Below are 13,414 nucleotides of genomic sequence, written 5' to 3'. Positions count from 1 at the left end.
TTTATCTTTTCAGCCGTCTTTGATAAAAAATAAATTTATCTGATTTTAAACTTCTGTCAATGTTTCTTGCTTTAAAAAAGAAAGACAAAATACTTGGAAAAATTGAGAAGTATTAGGTTTGCACCAGTTAAACAGCAACAATAATCTTCTAGATGTCTTAATTTTAAAACACGTAAATTCAATATATAGGAAAATGTTTTAAAAAACAATGTCTCATAAAAAATATAAATGCACTTTCTACTGATTATATGGGTATCAAACTATTCTGACTTAAAAGTTGGTTTTATAAAATGTCAGAGTAGTAGACACTGTTTTACTAATAGAACATCTACATAAGATTACGTTTACCCCACCCAAACAATATCAAGATTTCTTTGCAAGTGTAGCATATACATGAAAAAGCAGGCATTGCCTTTTATTTATTTCTAAGTCTTATTTTTTTATTCCAAGTCTTATTTGTACTAAAATGTTTTCTATAAATTAGAACCACAGACACAAAAAAGATGAGGTAAGCAGCTTACACTTTTAAGGAGGTTCATGAAACTTACTACTTAGATATTCCTAATGCTTACACTCTAGAATGATAACTTTAAAAGATCCACCATAATGATGACATTATTTGAACCACGTAATGGTCTTCTTAATCTTCTGAGTAGACAATGACGTTCTTCCCTGTTATTACAAAACAATCATGACTTTTGCCAACAGTATGGTTCCAGTGTGGATTTACATGAGGCACCATGCCACAGTAAGAGCAGCTACGATGCCATTCAAGATTGCCATGCTATAGCCCATGTGGAATGAATGTCCAGTCAGTTTCCTAGAGAAAAAGGAAAAACACAAATCAAAAAGGAAACATGTAATTTGAAGAGAAATACCAAATTGTTATTAAAAATGCTTTAGACTTGGGAATGTATTCCAAATTTTCAAGCATTAATACACAAGTTTTAAAAAAAATTGGATGTTTCGCAGGATTAGCAGTAGATAACAGATCTTAAATTCTCTTTAGCAATAATTAAAGCAAAATACTGAAATTTAACTCCTATACTTTAATGTATTTCATAGATACTTTGAGCAGCCATAACAAACTCAGTGAAAAATATGGTTAATATTCCGATTTCCAAAAAATTACAGAAGACACTCTGCCATTAACTCCCATCAAAATATTCCCTTGCCTTCAGCATGCTTATCCCACTTCTTATTCTTGCTACTTTCGGAAACAGTTCGGGGGGGGGTGTCTTCTTTTATGTCTTTCATTGTGCTGTTCAAAACTTTCACCTTTCATGGTCACTCTGGGGAAGATCCAGAATTTGCCCAGTACAAGATCCAATGAATAATGTGGATGAGGACACACCATAATGTCTTTATTTTACAGAAGCTACTATAAATATTTGTTCAAAACGTGTTGACTAAAAAATAGTGAATATTTAAATAAAATTTATTGCAGTAAAACAATGCCATTAATCTCCCTCAAAACTTCTCCTTTTGAATATGTATTCCACTGTTGTTGGCAATGTGTCTTTATTATAAGTTTTAAAAAATTTAAACACTCACCATATTTTTCAGTCACCCCCGGTTAATTTTGTTTTGTTTTGCTTTAGTTTGTTTGTTGAGACAGGGTCTCACTATGTAGTTTAGGCTGACCTGGAACTCACTATGTAGCCCAGGCTGGTCTCAAACTCAGAGCAATCCTCCTGCCTCAGCTTCCTGAGTGCTGGGATGACAGGCATGCGCCACCATGCCCAGCTCACCCCAGGTTAATTCTAAGGTATGAATTTTGCTATATTATAAACATGTTTTTACATTAATTAACATTGTGTTTCTATGTTCTCTTGTTCTTACTTAGATGTAACTTAAATACATAGTATTTCAAACATTTATCCTGTTTTTATCATTTTGAGGTTACACAAAGAAACTTTGAGTACATGTCTATGAAAATGGTTCAGAGTAAATCATTTAAAGACATTTCAGTTTTCAACCTGACAGATCACTTAATTGATGTTTTTAATTCTTATGAATCAGCAAAGACATCTCTTATTTATGATTACACAGAATACCAACCAGCTAAGAACTTTATGTGCAGATTTTCCCTGACATGTTCCCTTTATAACAATTTAACAGTCCTCCCATTAACCATTTTGCAATAATACCTTTTTCTTTATCCTAGCAAGGATAAGACATACTAAAATGAAAAAAAAGGACGTATGTCCAACTGGTGTCAGAAGGTGTCCCCAAACAGTGTCAAACTCCTTCCTTCACTAGAGCACATCAAATTGAGAATGTGTGTGTGTAAAAATGCACTGTGAATCATAATACTCACGTAAATTATGGCTCAATTTTTTAAAGTTTTACTGATGTACACTTAAAGAACGTGAATGAAGGAAAGTTCTTAGAATAATCTGGGAATATTTCACATTGTAAACATGTTGATTTCTTTTTAAAACTCTACAAATTTAGCACTGACACTATGACACTAAGTTTATATTATACAGTAAATGTTGTAAAAGAGAAATTCAAATCACAATATAAAAACAAAGTAATACTTAAAAAGAAGCAAACTGATAAGACATTGGAATACACTACTGTATCCAGAGAAAGATTTGTGTATGCATGAAGAGATGTAACCCCAAAAGAATGGAAAACCTAATTAGAAGAATATTCTTTTATTAGGTAATTTATATCCATAAAGCAAAATGACTATAATTTACTTTTATAATTCCCGTATAATGAAGTTTAACTGGGAAAACCACATAAAAATAAAAATTTCCATCAAGAGTAAAATTATAGCATTTGTTTTTATTAATACTGCCAAGCCATAAAAATGGATGAATAATACCTGGCCTCATCAAGCCGATTTGATTTTCTTGTCATACCATCTGGATTTCTAATCTAGACTACACAATTGAATAAGGGTAATAAACAAAATAATTCCCATAGTTTCAGGACAATATAAAGCAAAAGTTTAACTTTGAAGACTTTCCATTTTATTTCAATTTGTAAGGACTCTGAAATGTGCATAAAGATCTTTTGAAAATGGCACCCCCAGAGACACTGGTACAATAATTATTTGTATGTAGGAATCTGATGTAGAAACCCAACTCATAATGAATTCTTTTTCAGAACTACTGACATTCTCTCCATATACCTAAAACACACTGTATAGATTAATTTTTCTAAAACATTCTGTTGCTCAAAATGCTTTTGTGTTGCCGGGCATGGTGGCACACGCCTGTAATCCCAGCACTCAGGAGGCTGAGGCAGGAGGATCACTGAGTTCGAGACCAGCCTGGGCTACCTAGTGAATTCCAGGTCAGTCGCAACTATATAGTGAGATTCTGTCTCAAAAAACAAACAAACAAACAAAAAAGCTTTTGTGTTAACTGGACACAAAATAAAGAAAACAATATAGTTAACAAGGACAAGTTTCTTAAAGATACACGTTTGACCTAAAGCCAGACATGGTGATGATGCATGTGGGTAATCCCAGCACTCCAGAGGCTGAGGCAGGAATGCTGAGAGTTCAAGACTAACCCAGGCTACATAGTTTAAGGCCAGTATGAAGTACATAGCGAGACTCTGCCTAAAAAAAAAAAATGTCTAACCTAGATTTTACAAGACATGGCATGGGCTGGTAGACAAAAAACAGATGGTATAGGAGAAAAGGACAGAACCAAAAGTGGAACTCACACTTAACATCTCATGCTTATCTAGTGAAAAGACCAGACCAGAAGAATTTAAGATTCCCTCTAGTTTTAAATTTTTATGATTATTCCAATTTGCACAAACAAAATAAGTAAAACATCTAAAAAACTTTACAGTTTCGTTTAGTTGTGGTTTTTTTTTCCTACCTATTAAAGTAGGTAACTGATTATCATTATCTGTATTAAAACTGACACAATGATGCAGGGAATATAACTGCCTAAGTACTTTAGTCCAAAGAGTCAATCAGCATTGGTGATTTATTGGTAAGCATAGCTGCTTTCCAAAGAGTCAAAGAAGCTCACTGATACAATAAAAATTAATGAATAATTTACTAATTTCAAATTTTAAGACCCGCTAGTTCACTCGACCATATAAAATAACAAGCAGAAATAGAAAATAGAAAATTTAATGACAAAAGCAAGTTAGGATCCCAAACATGGATTTTACTAGGCTTGGATTGTTTTCCACTGCGATACATTTCTGAAACCAAAATGAAAATAAATACAAAACATTACTCAATATGAGTAAAATACTGAAAATACAAGTTACAAGGAAAGCCTCATTACATATAACTATTTCTGTATCTTAGGATATGAACTCAACAAAAGGTACCATCATTTTGTTCTAGTTCCAAAGACTTCCTTTGTAATAACAAAGACACATGCAATGAAGTACTTATGTGATCCCTGTTAGAGGCTGAATTCAACAAGCTCTGCAGCTAGATCTAAGTTTGAGTGTCAGCACTGAGCAAGGATTATGGAGTTAGAAAAATTGTTTGATCTTTCTGAACTTCAATTTCTTGAAATAAAAAGAGAACTTACTCTTAGAAAGTTGTGAGGATCAGGTATCTGGCACATAGCAGACGACAGTAAGTATTAGCTATACAGAAAAGAAAGCTTAGCTACAAAAGAGGTTTTTACATTTTCTTGGTTATTTACTTGTCCTCTCCTCTTCTAAACCAAACACCTAAACCTAAGTCCAACCAAACCAAACCAAACCAAACCAAAACAAAAAAACGAGTTAGACGTGTGTATATGTATACCTTTGCTTCACATCCCTTTACTTGTTCATAATCACTACTTTATAATTTCCCAGAGAATCTATACTTCTTTTGCTTATATCCGTATTTTATACTGTAGAAATTAATTTTGAACAATATTTCTATCAGTAATTAACTGTAACTTTAAAGTATTAATAATTACATCTTAATTCTTTTCATTTCTTGGGAATGGAATACATTTAAAATTTAAGATTAAAATGAACTCGATGATTGGCAATGTGACTACATTCTTATTTTTGAACCACAAATTAATGGACTGCGCAACTGCTAAAAGTTCCAAATAATATTTAGGGTTTTTTGTTTGTTTTTTTTTTTCACATTGCCCTTGGTTGATCTGAACTGAACAATCAGTCATAATTGGCAGACACTCTGTCACTCCTATACCATATTTATTCATATGTTTCTTTTCCCTCACATGTAGTCTCACACAAGATGCTTTCATGGCATAATTCTTGTAATTTAAAATATTAACTTCAGTGTCAACTGATTTTGCTTTAAGAGAAAAGTACTCTGTGTTTGGTAAAATAAGAATTGCAGGTCTTCATCTGGAATCAAAAGTATCTACCCCGACCTAGAACATGGAAAAAAAAATTCTAAGAAAAACATTTTCATTACATCAGGCTTTCCCATCTACAGGTTTCACATCTATAGATTCAATCAGCCTTGAATCAAAAATACTTGGAAAGGGCTGGGGATTTATTTAGCTCAGTGGTTCCAGCACCTGCCTCACAAGCGCAAGGACCCAAGTTTGATCCCCCTCAAAAAAACCAAACAAAATCTGGAAAAAAATTGTCTGAACTGAACATATGCAGACTTTTTCTTGCCCTTAATCCATAAATACAGTATACTACTATTATATATAGTAGTTACACTGTATACAGCATTGAGTAACAGATGATTTAAAATATACAAAAGTAAGTGGGTAGGCTTTGTACATTTTTTTTTTCAGCTTTGAGTTTATTGGTACATTTTAGGGATACAGTAGTTACATTCATTGTTGGGATCTTGTACCTCTACATGACAAGTCTTGATTCTCATTTTTTCCCCTTACCTCTGCCCTCCCTTCACCCCTCCTCCCCTCCCAATCTACAAACACTTTATTTTCACCTTTTCATTATCTCACATTTTTTCTTTTCCCTTTTTACCCTTCCCCTACCCATCCCACCTTCCCTACACTTTTAGCTCCTTTATTCCCATTTCTAAATGTCAGTAATCTTATTAGGATCTTATGTATTATTGCAGATTATTCACACGAGGGAAATAGGCTTTGTACATTTTAATACACGGATTTTGGTATATGTGGGGGTGGAGTTACACAGACTTGCAATCAATTTGCTGTGGATACTAATGGACAACTGTACTTAGAAACATTCATTGCTGGGCCACGGATTTAGCTTAGTGGCACTGCACCTGCCTTGCAAGCACAAGGTCCTGATTTTGATTCCCAATATCCCCCAAAAAATCATTTTTTTAAGAAACAGAAAGCTATATAAATTATTTTGTATATGTGGCCCTAAAAGTTAATTAGAAATTGCTGAAAAGATTTTGTGAATATTCTAATGATCTTCATCATGTTTAGATTAAAATTCAAAAGAGAATAAATCTGATTTCACATTATGTCTCATAAAGTAAAAATTAAGACACATATCATTTACCTTATTATTATTTGGTGGTGGGGGCTACCAGGGATCAAACTCAAGTCCTTGTGCTTGCAAGGCAGGTGCCAGAACCACTGAGCTAAATCCCCAGCCCTCATTTACCTTACTTTTTATTCCAAAGTTGTTCTTTATAACTTTCTTAGTTCCTTTTAATTCTCTGATATTTACAGAATGACTACTTCTATAAGGAATATGCATGGGAAACAGAAAAAGTAGCAATCAGTAGTGCCTTTCAAGGTAACAGAATTAGTGACACAGAAAAGTTTGGTAGACAGCATTACTGGAACATAAGAGCCACTCATCTGTATTATGAAAAAAATGGGGGGGTTATGAAACAGGGTCTCACTTTCCACTTCAGGGTGGCCTTGAAAAACTATGTATCCCACGCTGCCACAGCTTGTGGCGATCTCTCCTGCCTCAGCCTCCTGGGGTGCTGGGATTACAGGTATATGCCACCACATCCAGCTACGAAAGTAATTTTAAAGAACTAAATATCTAAGCTAAAATTGAAGATGTGGTATTTCAAGTTCTAAAGAAGCAATTTGTGCAGAAGCAAAAGACAATGGAGTATGGAAAAGATTAACAGTTTGATATAGTTACACTGAAAGATGTGAAAAGCTAACACTCTCCTCAGAAGTTTATTCAAAGCTGTACTACTTATAGGATTATTTTAACCTGAGAATCTAATTATGTATCTATAAAATAATAATTCTCATTTGTGCTCTTGTGAAAATAAAAGAAGATATTAACACGTACTTGCTGCAGTGTCAGGAGTTTACTGAAAACACATGTAATAAGAGAAGAAATGTCAGCCATTACTGTTGGTCCTTGACTGGTTTAGAGTTGCAGACAGAGGAGGAAGAACATGAGGCAGTATGAGATTTCATACTTGAACTACTAGCTAGACGAAATATCATTCATGAACCATGACAGAAAATCCATGAGAATACAGAAGTTGAAAACAATTAAGTTAATTTTGGATATGCTAAACTGGAAATACCTGTAGTAAATTTCCAGGAAGCAAGAGGAAATACTAATGAAAATCAAAGGAGAGGTTCTCAGAAGGCCCAACATAATCTACCATAAAGAGGAGGAAGTGTTATCACAGAAGTTACAAAAGAACAGATTGGAAAATGAAGATTAAATTTCACAATTAAGAGGTCTACAGGAATTCAAAGAGAAAAGAAATTTTGTGTAGGGGTAGGTGATTGCAGATGTCTGTAGTAGCAATTGCTGTTCCCGGGAAGAGGACAATCTCTTCTCTAGTCTTCCAAAATAATAGTTTGATATGAAAGGAAGCAGGGCAAGTCATGACCCCCCCCCCACCGTGAGTACAGGAGAAACTTGAATATTTAAAAAGTATCCTAACAAGAACACTGGAGACAAAGAAATGTTGAAGTCATATGAAAAAGGGAATGGGGGAAGAGGGAAAATTGGATCTGGAATACTGGAAATAAAATCAAGTTTGGAAAGGTAGAAAGATACCTCACCCTTGAAATAAAAGGACTAAGAATGATGGATGTGTATACAAGGTAAGTTTGCAACAAACGGTGTAGAAGTTAGAAGTAGAAAGTGGCAGAAATTCCTTCGCAGTGACTTAATGAACTAGAAAATGGAGATCCACTGAATAGTTCAATGTAGTGTAAATTTTGAATGGCCACAAAAACAAGTGACAAAGGGATACAGAAGGATAGATGGATGCATCAAGATAATTGAAACTCTAGCTCAGACTGTGAAGCTGTGAACTTATTTGGAACTTGGTCTAGATGGCAGAGATCCACACTTCTTCACAGGGAACAGCATAAGCCTCGGGATATTTAAAAGTGAATTTGTGATCTGCTGTTTCATATATCGCTAGCTTTAGTCCATCGTTGTACCTCCTACATGAACTTTCTTTTTCTGTCTCTATAAACTTCCAGTTTTACAGGACAGGTACTTCACACTTCTTTCTACAATGCCTAGGAAAAGGAAGCTAATTTTTCTGAAGAGTTCATAATGACTGGAACAATATTTGATGTGCTTTCTTTGGCTTTCCAATTTTTAAATTTCAAATAAATTTATTTCCTTGCCACTAATTTATATCTCCTACTCTTCTTCTCAGCCCTGGAAAAACATGTTCCAAAATTAAAAATGAAGGTGCTTATTGTAGACTCACAATCTAATAAAAAGGAGTGAAGTAAAATAAATATAATGGGTTTATAACTGTCATATTTACTTTGTTATAAAAGTTGTAGGCTTACCTGTTTCTTCTCATAGATAAGGCTAATCTACTACTTTATCATTAAATATTCATTAAAGTTCAAATATTCAGTAAGTCAATAGTTTTACCAATCAAGTATAAAGTACAATAATTATGTTTTTATTTCTAATGTTTTTCAATTCTTTGACTAAAAATTAGAAATTGTAACCAACTATCTAATTTCAAAGCAGTCTATTAAAGCAGGTGTAGTCAAACTAAAGCCTGTTTCTAAAGCATATTACCTGTTTCTATAACTGAAATTCTATCAGAACACTCTTATTCTTTCTTTATAGATTGTTTATGGTAGCTTTGGTACTACAATACCAGAGCTGAAAAACTGTGGCCAAGATCACGTGACCCACAAAGCCATAAATAATCATCTAACCCAAAGAGGAAAATTTTGCTAATTTTTGTCTAAAAGCTCCCTATTCAAAGTTTAGTCTACAGAGTAGAAATTGCCAGTATCACCTGAAAATTTCCTAAAAATTCAGTCTTAGGCCTCACCCTAGACATGCTAAACCAGAATCTATAACTTTAGCTATTCTTGTAACAGCATTATTTATAAATATATAAATTAGCACAATATACCAATTAACAAAATAAAAAGCTTCAAAATTACTGTAGGTTTAAACACAAATTATAAATTGAATATAAAATTTATTTTATGGTATTGTCCTGTACCTCAACAGTAGAGAGGTTTATTTCTTGTACAGAGCTGGTAACCCAAATAAGAAATTAAGCAAGAGACTAAGAAAATATTTCTCTTGTTCTTCACATAGATGTTATCTGTGAACTATGTCCTAAAGTTTCAGATGAATATACATATACACATACTGCGTGGACAGTGGTTATATTGTGTGTGTGTGTGTATGGTGTGTATGTTTGTTTTTTTTGTTTGGTTTTGTTTGGTTTTTTTTTTTTGGTACTGGGGATTGAACTCGGGTCCTTGCGCTTGCAAGGCAGGTCACTGAACCACTGAGATAAATCTCCGGCCCCTGTATGTATATTTGTATTTCAAAGTAGCATGTTACGATAAAAATATGATAAAATGCTTTTAAAATGAAGGGCTTATAGAATAAAATTTGAATTATCATACTGTTTACCAGATTTTTTATCAAAGTCTAAGATATTTCAAATATATACACATATAAAAACCACACACATATATATATGTACATATATACATTCACAAAGTTTTATTATTCAAAATATTACTAAAATAATTGTTAACTGATTCTTTGATCCATACTACAGTGGAATAAGAGTATGAGCTGTAATTAAGAAAATATTGCAGGACTAATTTAATAAAAGCAAATCAGTTTTATTTTGTTTTTGGTACTGGGGATTGAACTCAGGTCCTTGCGCTTATGAGGCAGGTGCCAGAACCACTAAGCTAAATCCCCAGTCTCACAAATAAGTTTTAAAAATAAACAATTTACATAAATGCAAACTGTAAAGAAAAATTATGTGTATATATTATACCTCTATAAAAAAGAAATATTTTCATGTGCATATATGTTTTTTAATCTGTTGGTCTAACCCCCATAACATTAGTTATTTCAGAGTTTTTTTTAAATGAGACTTTGTGCTGGGCATGGTGGTGCCTGCCTATCTCAGCACTCAGGACACTGAGGCAGGAGGACCATTATGTTTGAGGCCAGCCTGGACTCCATAGTAAGTTCAAGGCCAGTCTGAACTACACAGCAAGACCCTGTCTCAAAAAACAAACAAACAAAAACAAAAAAAAGTAAAATAAGACTTCATTTTCAACCTTTCACTTTTAGATTTATATAATTCTGTTCTAATTTACAATGGGCATGAATTTATTCTACTATAAAGAAAGAAAAAGTTTAAATCAGAGTTACTATCTTAGCAATGTAAATATCCTCTAAGTTATTAATGGGAAATAGAAAATGCTATTAAAAGATAAAGTTACCAGAAACATGGCTGTGTATTCACTTCAAGGTTTTGTTTTGTTTTACTGGGGATTAAGTCCAGGGCTGTGAGGCAAACACTACTACTGAGCTACATAAGTTGTTATGAAAACCCAAGGTAAAAATTATTGGACAAATATTTACTTTTAAGATGTAAAAGGTAAGGAAAATGTGTATATACAATTAATATTGAAATGTAATACACCATTCATAAATAGATTATATCAAGCATTTCCTCCACTGGCCCTACAATTAGTCTAAAAATTTGCATAACAAATAAATACTGGTTAGTGAATAGTCCATCATTTTAATGAAACAAGTTGATTTATCAACCTAAATAAGCTATGTTACTATGGAACTCAAATTTTCAAGTTTAAAGAGTTTGTCATATTAAGACTTTATTTTCATTAATATATTTTGCTTCCTAGTTATACTATCAATCTCTCTGGTCCTACTTCCTCTCACATCCTGTAAAGATAGTCTACATGGTCTTGATATTTAGTGCTAGACCTCAGTTCTGCAATAACTATTTCTCCAGGGGCCAGAAATTTAGCTCAGTGGTTCCTCCGCCTGCCTCGCAAGCACAAGGAGTTCAATCCCTGGCACCAAAAAACCCAAAACAAACAAAAAAAAAAACTTTTTCTCCATACAGACATTAACACCTTTTATCTTGAATCCCACCAATGAAAAATTTTAACTGTTAGTTAAAATTAACTGCTAGTGCACTGTTAACCATCATAATGACACAGAGGCACAGAAGGTTCCTAAAGATGAGTACAATTCTTCAAATAATCTCTTAAATTGTACTGAAATTCCCTGAAAATCCATGAGAGAGAAATGGATAAAGGTGCACAGAATTGGATGAAAGTGCATATATAACCTATGGTCTATTTTACATAGGTTAACATGCAGTTGCAAAATAAAGAAAGTTAGATATGTTAACTTTATTCACCAGTATGTCATGATCAAAAAATGTGTAAGGATAATTATCTATACCTGACACTACATGGATTACACAAAGTACTTATTTGCTAAGAAATCAGAACAAACAATACAAAGCTTTCAAGAAAAATGAGATCCTCAAATCTTAAAATTTTGAGTCAAAAGTACTTTTGAAAGGAAATAACCAAGTGTTGACAAAGATTTGTTTTGCTCAGAGCAGAGCTTAAAACGCACTACCATTATCATCATTTCATAAAAAAAATCTTAATATCAAAGAATTTTTTAAAAGAACAAAAAGAGTAAAATCTCGGAATATATAAGAACTACCACCCAAAAGAAAAATCAACCTATAGTAGTAGGCCACAGTCAAGACTTTCAGTTTGAAAATCTTAAGCAAAGATAAGGTTTCACATCATATATCTGCTTTTGCCATCTGACTTATATCTATTGCTTTACCTGGTAAACTTATACAAAATACTAAATGACTTGCTCAAAAGTTCTGCTAGTATGTGGGAAATAGGGTGGATTTGGAAGCCACCTCCTCTGACTTCAAAGCCCTAATGTAACAGGATGTCTCTCACAATTTATAGATTGCTGAATCCACAGAACATGTTCCAAGTGCAAAACTGATCAGTGCTTTCTCTCAGGTAATTCTTATCAGTGCTGTTAAGTGTGGACACCAATGCCTTTTCAATAGCCCACAAGTAACACATTATAAACAGCATGAACAAGCAAAAGAGCAATCAGGTGCAAATACTCACTAGTTAGTGACAGCACATTATGTATGCAAAAAAAACAAGACTAGTCAATACAATGTCTTTAAAAAGACTGTTACATCTATGTGTGTTTCTATTCAGAACAGTAATGGAATAAAATAAGGCAAGCATGTGTTAACCCCTTATTTTCAAAAGCTGTAGTACATAGTATCATTAATAACAGGATTGCAAGTGATTTTTCCAAATGATCCCTAGATAATGAAACTTCATGATATTTAGCTATCAATGCCAAGAACTATCTTCAATTCATGATCTGTTGCTTTTGTCAGTAGCTTTTCTCTTTTACTGCAATTAGCCATCTGACATCTGTTTCACTGGTTCATGGCAATAAAGAATCTGATTCACCAAGGAGGCAGAACTCCAAAATCTGTAGGAAGGAGTAGTAGATTCAAATCATTTTGCTCAGGGTGCTTAGAAAAGAAACTTCTAATTTAAATACTAAATTACCCACTTCTCTTGACCTCCAAGGCTTATATTACTGCTCAATATAAGAACTTACAATATTTTTCTAATATGCATTTAAATGTTCTCTTTTTAACCTCTATTGTGAAGAGCAAGAAGTTAGAGAAAACCCAAATAAAAAATTAAGGTTGTAGAGAAAGTCTATTATAATACAGTAGTATCTATCCCAAATCCAGATTTTCCAGAAAATTCGCATAACCTTCTATTCTGTCTTCTGCTCCCCATAACAGTTAAACAAATGTAACCTCACACACAAATGTCATGGAAATCCAAATATCCTTAGCATCTAATTATGTACAGAATATTTTACACAGAAAGTAACACATGTAAATCAAGTAGATGACATGCATTGGTCTATAAGTTACCAAAAATTTACCAAAAAGCAAAAATAAAAATCAACTTTTAATTATGTCTTTCTTTTAACCAATATTATTGTAAAAACAATTTAATGTCATTAAACTATACACAGAATCATGCTCAAAGTTGAAACAATTCTTCCAAAACAATTCATTCCATACCCCAGAAAGGCTCACGTTTACTTCTAAGATTCAAGATGAGAAGTCATGGCCTGGAGATTTAGCTCATCAGTACCACCACCTGTCTCACAAGAGCAAGGACCCGAGTTCAATCCCCCCAACCCC

At 33.3% G+C, this 13,414-nt stretch overlaps 1 protein-coding gene across 1 annotated transcript in view; it reads right to left on the bottom strand.

Annotated features, from left to right (window-relative positions):
• The window catches only part of Arl6ip6 (ADP ribosylation factor like GTPase 6 interacting protein 6), a 33,799-nt gene continuing 20,385 nt past the window's right edge, over positions 1-13,414 (bottom strand). The window contains exon 4 of the mRNA XM_010641405.3: positions 1-820. Within this exon, the coding sequence (XP_010639707.1) occupies positions 727-820 (94 nt within the window). The 3' untranslated portion in view covers positions 1-726. The remainder of the gene's footprint in view (positions 821-13,414) is intronic.

The sequence above is a fragment of the Fukomys damarensis genome, unplaced genomic scaffold (assembly GCF_012274545.1).
Source record: "Fukomys damarensis isolate Sample0158 unplaced genomic scaffold, DMR_v1.0_HiC HiC_scaffold_29, whole genome shotgun sequence".
NCBI lineage: Eukaryota > Metazoa > Chordata > Mammalia > Rodentia > Bathyergidae > Fukomys > Fukomys damarensis.
This window is presented reverse-complemented; position numbering and strand designations above follow the sequence as displayed.